This window comes from Oryza glaberrima, chromosome 3, assembly GCF_000147395.1.
Source record: "Oryza glaberrima chromosome 3, OglaRS2, whole genome shotgun sequence".
Classification (NCBI taxonomy): Eukaryota; Viridiplantae; Streptophyta; class Magnoliopsida; order Poales; family Poaceae; genus Oryza; species Oryza glaberrima.
In genome coordinates, this window is record NC_068328.1 from 26,244,290 (window position 1) to 26,258,376 (window position 14,087).

The 14,087-nt window shown below is 46.9% G+C and overlaps 2 protein-coding genes across 3 annotated transcripts; both read left to right on the forward strand.

Moving 5' to 3' along the window:
* The first annotated feature begins 2,807 nt into the window (after positions 1-2,807).
* Positions 2,808-3,867, forward strand: LOC127768125 (uncharacterized). Of its 2 annotated transcripts, none has more exons than XM_052293657.1 (2): positions 2,808-3,474; positions 3,579-3,867. In XM_052293657.1, the coding sequence occupies exon 1, from the start codon at positions 2,823-2,825 to the stop codon at positions 3,462-3,464; it is 642 nt and encodes a 213-aa protein (XP_052149617.1). In that variant the 5' UTR covers positions 2,808-2,822; the 3' UTR covers positions 3,465-3,474; positions 3,579-3,867. The 2 variants fall into 2 exon arrangements, with proteins under 2 accessions (XP_052149617.1, XP_052149616.1); XM_052293656.1 differs by having other exon boundaries at positions 3,587-3,867.
* Positions 3,868-9,129: 5,262 nt separating this feature from the next.
* On the forward strand, positions 9,130-10,119 carry LOC127765939 (uncharacterized). The gene has a single exon (XM_052290918.1). The coding sequence runs from the start codon at positions 9,223-9,225 to the stop codon at positions 9,715-9,717; it is 495 nt and encodes a 164-aa protein (XP_052146878.1). The 5' UTR covers positions 9,130-9,222; the 3' UTR covers positions 9,718-10,119.
* Positions 10,120-14,087: the final 3,968 nt, after the last annotated feature.

Here is a 14,087-nt window from a genome sequence, read left to right on the forward strand (position 1 = left end):
CCCTGCACACGGCCGCCGCGCCCCCTCCCCCTACTACGTGCGCCACGCGTCCATCCGCGCGGGGGGAAGGGCGCGCGACCAGTCGCTGAATAGCGATTTCGGCAACCGAGGCGGCCGCGGTGCGTCCACGCGTGGGGCTCCTCGTCCTCGAGCACCGCCGGCCGCGCCGGCCTGTTCCACGTCCCCAGAGACTGCAAAGAAGCCATCTATGCCATCAAAAAACCTCAACTCCGTCGAACACTTGAGCCAGAATCAAGAAAGGAATAAGTCTAAATTGCCTCCCTCAACTCTTGCCCCTGATTGAATCACCTCCCTCAACCGCAATACCAGATATAACGCCTCCTCCATCTTTGAAAACCAGAGCAAATTTGGTCCTTCGGCTGTTTGGATAGCGGTTTCGTCCTACGTGGCACTTAGGGGACCCACAGGTCAGTGAGAAAAAAATAATAACCCCCACATGTCCTACGTTACACTTATTTGTTTTTCTTTTTCCTCACCTCTCTATTCCTCCTCTCTCTCTCTCTCCACCTCCGGTGTCCAGTGACGACTCGCTTGCTCGCTCGGTCGCTTCTTCCTCGACGGGCACCACAAGCTCAGTTGTTCGGTCATCGCTGCCTCGCCGCCTTCTGCCGCGGGAGTTGGGTGGACCGTGGACGCCACTCTTGTCCCCACTGCATTGCGTGTGCGTGCGGCGTCCATCTCCGCCGCTAGCCGGTCAGTCACCGGGATGGCCGGGTGTGACATCACGCCGTCCTGCTTGCATGTAGCCCCACACAATCTTGACTAGCCAACACCAAGCGACAAGAACCGGGACGCACCGGCGGGGACCTCGTCGCCGAAGAGGCCAATGGTGAATTTCCCTGCTGACTTGCTGGCGAGACAAGAGGTGAGTGATGAGAGCTAAATCGCATCTCAAGAATGGCGATTTGGCATATGCGTTGCCGCTTGACTGAATCGTGTCGCAAGGATGGCGTGAGCACTTCTTGCCACCTCTTGCCGGCGTTAGTGCCTTCTCGTAGACTTCTTGTCGCAAGCACTCCTCCACTCTCTTCTTGCTCGAAGCACTCCTAGCGGCGAGGGAGCACGGGACATGTGCCGCCGGGTGGCGGAGGGGCGCGACACTACCGGATTTGCCTCCCTCGGCCTTGTCACGCACAAATCCAGTGGGCATGGTGCCTTGGGCGGCGTCGGTGACCAAGACGGCAAGGTCAACAGGCTAGACGAGGCCGTCCGTGTGCTTGTCCCTCGCCCGGGGCACTGTCATGACCTTCGTAGGAGCCTGCTCCGGCATAGGGCTACAGGGGTGGCGGCGGGCGAACAACTGAACTGCTGGCTCCAGCCGAGGAAGGAGCGGACACACAGGCGGGTGGGTCATCGTCGCCTCGTCGGAGATCGAGAGAGAGGGGAGAGAGAGAGGTGAGGGAAAAGAAAAATAATTAAGATTAGAATGGTTGACATATAGGATTATTTTTTTATTTTTCTCACTGACATGTGGGTCCTATAAGTGCCACGTAGGACGAAACCACTGTCCAAACAGCCAAGGGAGCCAATATTGCGGGTGAGGGAGATGATTCAAACAATGGCAAGAGTTGAGGGAGGCAATATGGACTTATTCCATCAAGAAACCACCACGAAAACCCACCAACCTGCTCAAATGTAGGTAATGACGTTGTCGTTGGTGAGCTTGCAACCGAGGCGGTTGGTGACATGGAAGACATCCATGAACCACCTCCCATCCGACGAGATGGAGGACGGCATGCTCGGGGAGCAGCTCGTGCTTCGGCTGCTCCCGACCGCCGCCGCCTCGTCCCCACCGCCACCGCTGCCATTCCCGACCGCCGCCGCCACCGCCATTGCCGCTCCTGACTGCCGCCGCCGCCGCTCTCACTGCCACAGCCGCCGCAGCTCCCCGCCGTCATCGTCCCCACCGCCACCGCCGCTGCTTCCGACCGCCCCGTCCTCACCGCCGCCGCCGCCGCTCCCCACTGCCGTCCCCGCCGCCGCTCTGGCCAAGATGAAGAGAAAGGCGGGAGGTTGAGAGAGAGATAAGGGAGAGAGAGGGGAGGAAGAAGGGAATAAGAGGGAGGATGACATGTGGGTTCACAATGCTTTTTTTTTGTGTGTGTGAATGACATATGGGTCGCACATATTTTTTTTATTTTTGTTTTTATTCTAATACTACGTAAGCGCTACGTAGGATAAAGACTTGGTCAAGACCACCACGTAAGCGCCACGTAGGACAAAGACTTAGTCAAGACCACCACGTAGGCGCTACGTCAGCCAAAACCGCCTCCAAAACCACCGAGGGACATTGTTTGCACCGGTTTTGATAATTGGAGGAGTCGATATACCCGGTTTTGTGGTTGGAGGATATGAATCATACTCGGGCGATAGTTGAGGGAGTCAAAGTATACCACCGAGGGACATTGTTTGCACCGGTTTTGATAATTGGAGGAGTCGATATACCCGGTTTTGTGGTTGGAGAATATGAATCATACTCGGGCGATAGTTGAGGGAGTCAAAGTATACCACCGAGGGACATTGTTTGCACCGGTTTTGATAATTGGAGGAGTCTATATACCCGGTTTTGTGGTTGGAGGATATGAATCATACTCGGGCGATAGTTGAGGGAGTCAAAGTATACTTTTTCCTTGCCAGTTTGAAGTTGAAAAAGTCCGTCCTGTCTATCTATCTTGTTGGGCCTTCCCATAATGGGCCTATCTGGACAAAGCCCGCTTATAGATAGCCCGGCCCAGCTCATACCAAGGTGCATCTTTCTACTACGTTTTGGGAGCAGGAGAGGCAGCGGGAGTGGGAAGACGATGGTGAGATTGGGAATTCCCCGCGCAACCACAAGCCCTAGCCGCCCAATTTCCCGCCAAAACAACCCGCCTCGCCTCACCCCGGCGATCGCCGGAGCTCCGAATCCACGCGGGATGGCGAAGAAAGCAGCACCCAAGTCCGCCGCCGCCGCCGCCGGCAACTGCAAGTACTGGCTGCTCAAGACGGAGCCGGGGGAGTGGTCGTGGTCCGACCAGGCGCGCGCCCCCGGCGGCGGCGTCGCGCCGTGGGACGGCGTCCGCAACCGCCAGGCCGTCAACGGCCTCCGCGCCATGCGGGTGGGCGACCGCTGCCTCTTCTACCACTCCGGCGCCGGCGCCGCCTCCCGCCGCGTCGTCGGCGTCGTGGAGGTCGCCAGGGAGTGGTACGAGGGGGAGGGGGAGGCAGCGAGCGGCGGCGCGGTGGACGTCCGCGCGGTGGGGGAGTTCCGGCGGCCGGTGGCGCTCGGGGAGATCAAGAAGGCGGCGGGCGGCGGCCGCGGCGAGGTGGAGGGGATGAGGGAGTTCGCGCTGCTCCGGCAGCCTCGGCTGTCGGTGATGCCCGTGCCGGCGAAGGTCTGGGACTGGATTTGCGAGATGGGAGGGGGTTTTGTGCAAGATGGGGAGGATGAAGATGATTCCTGATGCTATCAAGGTAAACATGCTTTTTTTTTTCCTCCCCTTCTGCAAATTCGTAATGCAACTAAAGCCCTTCTTTGTGTGTGTGTTATACATTTATCTCAGTAAATATTCTGCTAGTTTTGTAGTTCTACAGATGATGCCATGCTGAGGAATTTAGCCAGGAGGGTGGGAATTTTGTGGTGTTTTTTGGCCTGCAGAAGATGGCAATTGGGAAGAACACAACAGAGGTTCTTTGATCCTGTTTCCATCTCCCCACAACAATAGTTATTAGTACTACTCAGTTAATTAGTTATGTTACCTGAGCCTTGACAAATTGTATCTAGTCTACTAGTTACTCTTCTATGTAAATTCAGTGGTGAAAAAAGGCACTTAGGCCGCCATTGTGGTTGCTTTTGGCTTTTGGTTAGCCTGTGACTTGCAATTTCCAACTCATGAGTTTATCTACTTGCCCCCTGCTTTCGGTGCGACGACATGATGTTATTGTTAGCGATTCCTGAGTGGTGTTCATTACGTGTATAGACTATAGAGGAGTAGTACAATAGTAGCTCATATTGGATAGGAATACTATAAAACAGAGTGGCTTAGCTTAGATCACAGATATATGAACAGAGGATGGAGATTGCCGATTTCCTATCCATCCATTATCTAAGAAAGTTAGATATGAGAGTTATACAGATATATTTGCAGAAAGCATGGTCGAGTGGGTCCTCCTTAGAATGACTCATCTAGCTGTTTTCTCCCAATGGAATGCAGCTTGCTGTTTGTGTGGCCTATCTGCAGGATGATGCAGAGGCATGGCAAATGAGTTAGGACAGTAATTTGGTTGGTCAGCCGAGCAGATACAGCAATTTATAGCAGAAAACATCCACCGCCGCTGGATGCAGGCAACTGGTTTGGTCTGCAGCAAGTGAGTTCCGAGAACGAGACTCTTGCAGTAAATTGTTTTGAGTTGGTTTGCACTTTCATACAAGGAACTTAAAAGCTTGATCTAGAGTAGGGCATCTACAATATAAGCCACTTCTAAAGTGCCCTCACTAACTGAGGGTACTCACCTCTACAATGCAGGCCACATCTGAGTAGTCCAATGAGTGTTCCAACCAAAAAAAACTCCTTTATCCTCTTCCTCTATTTCGTTCCAACCAAAAAAAACTCCTCTATCCTCTTCCTCTATTTCCAATTCTACCCCGCTCTTCCCCCCCCCTCTCTCTCTCTTTCTCCCTTTGTACGCGCGTTCCTCTCTCCCTCTGCCTGTCGTTCCTCTCGCCGTCTGCTTCCCTCTCTCTCGCCGCCGTCTGCCGCCTCCGCTCGCCTCCCTCTCCCTCTCTCTCTCTCCCGCCGCCTCCACCGTCTCCCGCCGCTGCCTCCGAATCAAGGGCACGGGGTGGAGGCGGCAGTCGTCGTCGTCGTCCGGTGGCCGGAGGCGGCAGATCCGGCCTCTCTCTCTCTCTCTCTCTCTCTCTCTCTCTCTCTCTCTCTCTCTCTCTCTCTCTCTCGTGGAAGGTGGCGGTGGCGACCCTGGAGGCGGCAGATCCGGCGCCGCCGTGGCCGGATCTGGCCCCCCGGCGGATGGAGCGGCGCCGGCCGCGCTGCTTCGAGGAGACGGTGGCCACATCGACGATGGCGCCGTCGCCTTCTTCACCGCGCTCGCCGCCGCCACCTCCCTCCTCGCCCTCCCTTCTTCTCTCCGACGGCGAGCGGCTACATCGAGGAGACGGTGGTGGTGCCGGCGGTGGCCGCATCGACGATGGCGCCGTTGCCTTCTTCACCGCGCTCGCCGGCGCCGCCTCCCTCCTCGCCCTCCCTTCTTCGCTCCGGCGGCGAGCGGCGCCTCAGCCTCGCCCTTAACGCACGGGCCGGGGACAAAAGGGAGAGGGGTGGAAGAGGAAATCGAAGCTCTGGGGTGCGTCGCCTCAAGAACCTACCCACGCAATGGGTTGCTTCACCCCGAGCGCCTGCGCGAGAACGAGCTGGGGGCGCGTCCCCCAGTGAGGCGTCGCGCAGTCCTGCGAGGGGACGCCTCGTTTGCTTTTCCGTTTGGAACAAGACGACGTCGGCTAGGGGCACGACCTGGGGATACCGATTGTAGATGGCCTTACGGGCCTGTTTGGGGGAGCTTGAGATTCTGAGAAACAGTTGGTTGGTAGCTAGCTTCTCAGAATATGGAAAAGCTGGGTTTCCCAGCTTCTGGCTTCTAGTTCATTTCCTGGATTCTACAACTACAGCTTCTCAGAATCTGGATCAAAAGCTGTACCGTTTAGGGAAGCTTCTAATTCTGGGAGAAGCTGCAACAGTTAGAAGCTCCCCCAAACAGGCCCTACAACTCCTACTCCAACCTTAGGCTGTGTTTAATTCCACGCTAAAATTAGAAGCTTGACTAAAATTGAAAGTTTGAAGAAAAAAGTTAAAAGTTTATGTGTGTAGAAAAGTTTTGATGTGATGAAAAAATTGAAAGTTTGAAGAAAAAGTTAGGAACTAAACTCGGCCTTACAATGTGGATGGTTCAGAAATGATCTGGAATTCGGGTGTTCCGTTCTCCAATCTGGAAACAGCCTCAGCACTGTCCAGGTTCAGATAAAAAGCCTCATAAATGTTCACCCCCAAATGACCTGAAAGTCTGAACGAATTGAAACACAGGAGCAGCGCCGGTGCCAGAAAGTGAGCTGTATGATGCCGCAGCATCAGCCGCCGTCTCCCTCGCCTTCAATTCCTCCCACGTTCACTGTCGGCGACTTGCTTGATCGCTCCACCGGATGCCTTTTACACCGTTGCACACCACACGTACTACGTGCCATGCATCCGATTCAAGTGTGACGAAACAGCGTGCACGACTGGGATGTTAATCCATTGAGGCCCTGGTTAGTTTCCAAAATTTTTTTCTCAAAAACATCATATCGAATCTTTGAACATATGCATGAAGTACTAAATATAGATAAATTAAAAAAAACTAATTGCGCAGTTAGGGGGAAAATCGCGAGACGAATCTTTTGAGCCTAATTAGTCCATGATTAGCCATAAATGCTATAGTAACCCACATGTGTTAATGATAGATTAATTAGGCTCAAAAGATTCGTCTCGCGGTTTTCAGGCGAGTTATGAAATTAGTTTTTTCATTCGTGTCCGAAAACCTCTTCCGATATCCGGTCAAACGTCTGATGTGACACCCAAAAATTTTCTTTTCGCGAACTAAACAGGCCCTGAGTTGCAGACTTGTATGTGGGAAGGACTTATTCTCAACGAAAAGAACTGCTCTCTATGAACATGAAAGTTGTTTTCCATCATATGGCTGTTCACGTAACTCCAGTCTCAGCTTGGATTATATCCATTTGGTCTGTTCCCGGCCATTCCACACGCTGCCTAGCAGAGACGTGGTTGTGAAGTGGATTCTCTATTTTATAGTAGATGTCGAACCTGCTGCTAAGTGGGTGGGCAATCGGATTAGCTACATACCTAAATCCATAGAGAAAGAGAAACATATGTTCCTTGTGAAAAATAGAGGGATTACCTATATATATAATTTGATAGAAAATTAGGTTCAAATCTGGCAATTTTTGGACCATACAATTGTAATCCAACGGTTGAGATCTTACCCCTTATTCCTATACATAGGAGTGGGAAAAAAAGACCGAACCGAAAAGACCGAGACAGAGACCAAGAAATTCGGTCATCAATTCGGTCCTAGGTAGTGAAAGACCGAATTTTGTTCGGTCAATTCGGTTAGTCTCCTCGGGTAACGGAATAGACCGAATTATCAAAAAAATGCATAAATACAACCTACAATCCACTATATTTAATAGGATTAAACTCTAATTTTCACATTCCTACTTCTTTTAGGCATGTAACATAATAAGAGTCTTTACTCATAAGTGCTTACGATTTTTTTTTGTGATTTTTGTGTTGAAAATTTCCATTATTTCTTTGCATATATGAAAATGTTGTTGAATTTCGGTCAGGACCGAGACCGAAACCGAATTTGTCGGTCCTGACATTTTTTCACTGAAATTTGGTCTTTACTTTTCAAAGACCGAAGACCGAGACCGAAATTTTCGGTTAGACCGAATGCCCACCCCTACCTATACACCCCCATCCTCCGCATCTCCACCATGGACGGCCGGACATTGACGCCTCCCTTCCACCACACATTCATGCTTTGGTGAGGTGCCCCTACCTAGCCTTCCTCATCCGTCTCTTATAGTTGATTTGCCCCACCCTTCTCCACCTTTGGTGAGCGGATCTATTAGCACCTCCCTTCGCCTCCTAACATCTCCATTCTACTTTGCTCCCGCTGCTGACCTCACAACTCGAGCGATACCGTCGTTGCGCCCCATCTCCATGGTCCAACTTTAGGCCATTGCATCTCCTAGTATCTCTCTAAGATGAGAAACTTCCCAACTCTTCCCCTCCCCCTTCCTTCCCTTCTCAATCAACTTACCAAGCATTGTTCCTTGCAAGAGTCTCCTTTCAATCAGCACCGATTTGAAAATCGCTCGCACCACCGCGTTGTTACCACTTCGTATGGTTGGTTGCTCTGAAGCGATGTTGGATGATGGACATATTGTGCATCAGGGGTTTGCCGCACCCTAGCCAATGTGTTCTTTGCGCTCAACATGATGCAAGCATCGATCGCATTCTGGTTACATGTCCTAAATCGAGACAGCTCTGGTGGCTGATGCTCAGGACAATCGATCACCCAAAATGCTCGCTAATGAATAAAGGATCCTTACATGGTTGGTTGTGCGACAACAGGAAAAAATTGCCAAATCCAAACACCAAGGATTCGACACTATCGCTGCTCCTACGTCTTGGTCAATTTGGAAAGAGCGAAATAATCATGTATTTAATCAATAACAGAAAAACTGGAGGAGGTTGGGAAGGCAATGGCAAAAGAGATGGTGATATGGCAGCTCCAACGCCGACAACGCGAGGACAGTTAGGTCGCAAAATGTTCCGTGAGAGTAGCCTTTAGTCCTTTTCTCATGTATTCTTTCTCCTCCTCATTCTTGGTTTTGCAACACCTGTAAATACTTTTACTCTTCTTAATAAAAAATATTCTTCTTTTATTATCCCAAAAAAAAAACAACAGGTGTAGCACAACGTTCGCGGGCGTGTCAAGTACGGACGTTCACGTGAGTCGCGTTATTGGCCGGCGACCAAACGAAAAATCGTAATGTATCCTTCATTGATGATGATGATGACATGGAAGATTTGGGAGTCAAAAGGTAGAGCACCGCCGGTGGCGAGCCGGACCAAAACTTCAAACTTCAAAGAGAGGCCATAACTCCACTCCACTGACATTGCACTGCTGGTGATGCGCTGCGCCTGTGGCCTCCCCAACCTCCTCCATATCTTGCCACCTTTATTGCCCACCTTGCCTTTTTTTATATCCAAAAAATTTTAGCCAAAAACATCACATCAAATATTTAAATATATACGTATGATATTAAATATAGGAAAAAATCAACTTCACAATTTACATATAAATTACGATTTACATATAAATTACGAGACGGATCTTTTAAGTCTAATTACACCATAATTTAACCATGTGATACTAATAATGTATTAATTAAACTTAATAAATTTATCTCGCAGTTTATAGGTAAAATAAATAATATGTTTTATTAGTTTACGTTTAATACTTCATACACTTGGTCCATATATTTCAAAAACTTAACACTACTTAACACACCCTCACTCTTCCTTCCCTACTTAACTCCACGAGATCGACGAGGGAGCTCACTCTAGCTCTAGCTAAAGCTTAGCCATGGCCAGCACCGCCCGCGTCGCCGCCGCGCTGTTCCTCCTCCTGCTCGGGCTCTCCGCCACCGCCCCCCTCGCCGCCCGCGACCTCATGTCCGCCGCGCCATCCGCCAAGAAGCAGCCGGCGGGGAGGAAGCCGTCCGTGCAGCCGGGTTACCCGGGCACCAATCCCGGCGGCGGCGGTGGCGGCGGCATCCCGACCATCCCGGGGTTCGGGAGCATCCCGGGGATGGGCGGCGGCATGGGCGGGTTCAACGTGCCCGGGATGGGCGGCGGGTGGGGCGGAGGGTACGGCACGCCGAGCGGCGGGTACTCGCGCGGCGGCGTGGTGGTGCCCACGGTGGTGTGCTCCGACAAGGGCCCGTGCTACAGGAAGAAGGTGACGTGCCCCAAGAAGTGCTTCTCGTCCTACAGCAGCTCCGGCAAGGGCTACGGCGGCGGGGGCGGCGGCGGCGGCTGCACCATCGACTGCAAGACCAAGTGCACCGCCTACTGCTGAATCTCCCAAACGCCGAGTTCGATATATCGGCGCCGGCACCACGGATTCACTGGGTTCTGTGAAGAGTACAAGTAGGGTGTGTGATGAAGAGGATATATATATATATGTGCGGTTAAAAGTTTGAGGTGATGCTTTCTGGTGTTTAATTAATTAGCTATAATCAGATCAGATGCATGCAGTGTGTTCTTGTTTAAGTTCCTTTCTCTGTTTTTTAGCTGGTTGTGGTACGTGTGTGTGGTATAGTACATCGCCATGAATCAATAAAGAGAACTAGCTATGTGTAAACATCTTTGCTAGTCAGGTGATTGGGAAAACAGCAGAGAATCTAGTTCCCATTGTGGAACCGGATTCTAATCACTGGAGTGATGTCCCTCGTGCATCTTTTTCTTTTCTTCTGAATTAAATACAAACAGTTATACAAAACAATTGATGATGTAGAGTACACCGACATCTATCACTCTACCAAAACAAGTTCAAATTCAACTACACATACAGAAAAAGACATATTCAATCTATGAATAATCCTTTTTTTTATCTTATTGTGTTAGTTGAGTTCAAAATTAAGATTTTATATTAATTTTTTAGAATAAATAGTTCAACAAACTAGAGGGGACATACCCAGGATCAAAACGACTTCCCTTCCTTGCGTGAGATTTGTGCGCTGGTCATCATCCTAAGCTTGCCTGTGCCCAGTGGTAGAGAACACCCAAAATTTAGGTGGGTCAGGAGAGAAGAAAAGCATTACTCCTCTGCTTCTAGCTCTTGGCTTGTTCTCTTACTGATGCTGCAATGCTGCTACACTACTTGTCAATGGGGTAATTTGTAGTTGCTAATGAGTAATGGTTTTCAAATTAAATAAGGTCATCAATTACCTCTTTGTGATCATTTCCTCTTTTTTCCTAATTGGAGCAGTGTTGTGAAAACGATGTTAACGGCCGTTAATACGTCCGATAATACGGATACGGAGATCAGTCCGTCACGTCACGCCGATGCGGTCATCATTAGTCGGTAACGAACGCATAAATCCAATTATTACTGATTAAATCGTCCGTCTCCATCTAATCAGCCGTATAATCGGCGTGGTGACAAAGGTCGATTCCACAATCCAACTCATTAGCTGTGCCCTTTACTACTATTGACTAGAAGTTTGCTCTTCCAAAATTCTCACAAGGCAGAAAGATGTAAAATGACAAGGAACTGACTTCCTCTAAAGTTTGAACCTGAGTTCCTTGATTTTGACGATGATCACGTTATTGGAGTTTGTATTTGATGGAGCCGATACATATGTTATTTGGAACCTTGATTACGGTCATTTATGCTATGTACTACATTCTCTTGATAATTCATTTCATGCATTATGAACAAAACCCATCACTACGTGAGAATTGAGATATACAGTAACAGCTATCCATTATGAACTTATTTAAATATCATATATGGTTATTCTATGTAAGGATATATAGAAGGGAAAACTATTATCAACTATGTACATATATTTTCAAAACGTTATATTTCCGCCAAATTCCGATTAATCGTCCGCATTCCGATTAATCGTTTAGCGGTACCCTCTCCGTCCGATATCCGTATACCGTCTTCCACAACACTGAATTGGAGTCGCTGCTGTCACTGCTGAACTGCTGTGCCGGCCATGGCCTCGGCGCCCTGCCAGGGATGCTGCACCGTCCACTTGTGGGGACGGCTGATACGCGATCAGCTGCGCGGGGAGGCGCGCGCGCGATCAGTCGCCCCCTTCCTCTAGTCTCTCTATCCAATCTACTATTTCTATACGTATGTATATACTATATATACACACGTATGTGTATATAGTAAGTACATACGTATATATATATAAATATATTTTTAATGTATAAAAAATATATACACATATACAAAGTTTTTATATATATATATATATATATATATATATATATATATATATATATATATATATATATATATATATGTGACGTATACAAAGTTTATATAGGACATATACAAACTTTGTATACGATAAATACAAACTTTATATACATACGTATTAAAAAATAAAAAAACTAAAAAAATACACAACATATACAAAATTTATATGCGCGTATACAAACTTTGCATACGCATATATAAACTTTGCATACGCGTATACAAACTTTGTATACATACAAATACAAACTTGGTATACATACGAATACAAACTTTGTATTCATAAAATTTAAAAAAACCGGGAAAAAACAGAAGAGAAACCGGAAAAAAAAAAAGACAAACCAACCGAATCGGAAAAAACAAATGAAAACTAACCGAACAGAAACGGAAAAAATGTAAAAAAAACAAAAAAAAGAGGGAAAACTCGCTCTTCCTCACCCGCGCGGCGCGTCGCCGCCCCCTCTCCACGCGCGACATGTGTCCAGTCACGCAGGGAGGGGGGCGTGCGGCTTATCGCCAACTAGCTTTCTCGTCCACTTGTGGCCTTGTCTCTACGGATCTCCCTCCTCCCTCAGGCCCAGCTCACGGCCCAGCAGTCACAGTAGACACTGTCACAGGCCTTGAAGGTTGACGCCTTGTGGGGGTGGTTTCTGCACATAATAAGTTCGCTTGCAACCCCTCATGTTTACATCAAGTTTAATCGGTATTTTTAAACCGTAATAGTAGAAATATTGAACTCCTAACTTATAAAACTGCGTTAAATTAAGTCCTCCGGTAGTATAGATAACTGGTTTTACTGATATGCCAAGTTAACACTGCTACAAAACATCACATAGAGACCGGTATTATAGATGCCGGTTTACCAAAAAAGGACACCCATGAAGCTTTTTATTTTTCACTTTTTTCAAGTATAAAATTAATTTCACCTTTTTCAAGTATAAAATTAATAAATCGGTACCTATAATCACTCGGTACAAGTTTGTAAAAAAAAACCGGCATATATAAGTGTGATGTCATAGGTATCGATTTTTATCATGAATCAGTATATATATGCATCACATATGTGCTGGTTCTTCCGGTTTATAATTAAAAAGACACCTATGATGACACCAACTCATATATGTGTATTTTTTATCTAACATTTTCATATAAAGTCGGATGAAGATAAATTTTATATCAAATTTGTAGAGCTTGATGAGACCTACAATTTTATAGTAGACGACTTTTTGATTGAAGGTCGTTTGGATATCCGAAACTGTGTTTTAATGTCTCGGATCTATTTACATAAATGAATATTTAAATTTTCTAAACAATCTCAGATGAAGATAAAACCTATATGAAAGTTGTAGATATAGACGAGATATACAATTTTGGAGTGGACAAATTTTTCATTTAAGCTCATCTATGATGTTAAATGTTAATTATAAGTTTGGATGACAATAGTCTCAAAACAATAGCATTTTTAATCTCATCTCATGCAAGCATGACTCGTATAAGTATGCCAAATCATTTTGATCACATTATTTCCACAAATATTTTAATATATATCCATCCATTATTTTATAATATTTAACACCAATTCATCTATATATGCATTTCGCAGTAAAGCTCGGATCTCACCTAGTATATAGAAAAATATAGTTTCTTTCAATTTCCTTGGTTGTTCATCAAACTTGTACCGAGACTTTAGGAATTCACCAATGGATCAGCATGAGAAAGTTACCGTGGCATTATTATTCAGGGGACATGGTTCCCTGAGATCTTTCGTAAGAATTCGAGTCTCACCGGCTGATTTATAACCTATTAACCAAGAAAAACAAACAAATAATTTTTAATTAAGGTAAACCTTTATATTTCTACTATTAGCAATCCAAAAATTATTTTTTAGGGGGAGGGATAAATCAACAGAAAAAGAAACTCTAGCTAGAGTTTCTTTTTTAGGGGGAGGGATAAATTAACCTATAGGTTAATTATAAAATTCAAATATAACTGAGTCTATGTGATCACTTCCTCGTGCCATCAACCGCAGCCCGTTCAAGCGATGAATTGAACGTGTCGGCGAATTTTCACTCTAATCTAGATAAGTACTTCATTCGTCCCATAATATAAGGGATTTTGGGTGGATATGTCACTCTAATCTAGATAAGTACTCCCTTCGTCCCATAATATAAGGGATTTTGGGTGGATATGGCATATTATAGTACAATGAATCTGGACACACATCCACCCACCCAAAATCCCTTATATTATAGGACGGAGGTAGTAGACAACGATAACCCTAACGATAAGATATTGTTGATGACAATTTATCCTTTATGTTGTCCATCGAAAGTAAAATCAGGTGAAATATATCCCTACTCAACTACTATCTCCTACCTCCGTCTTAAAATATACGACACTGTTTAACTTTTTTTTCACGACGTTTGACTATTCATATTGTTAAAAATATAAAT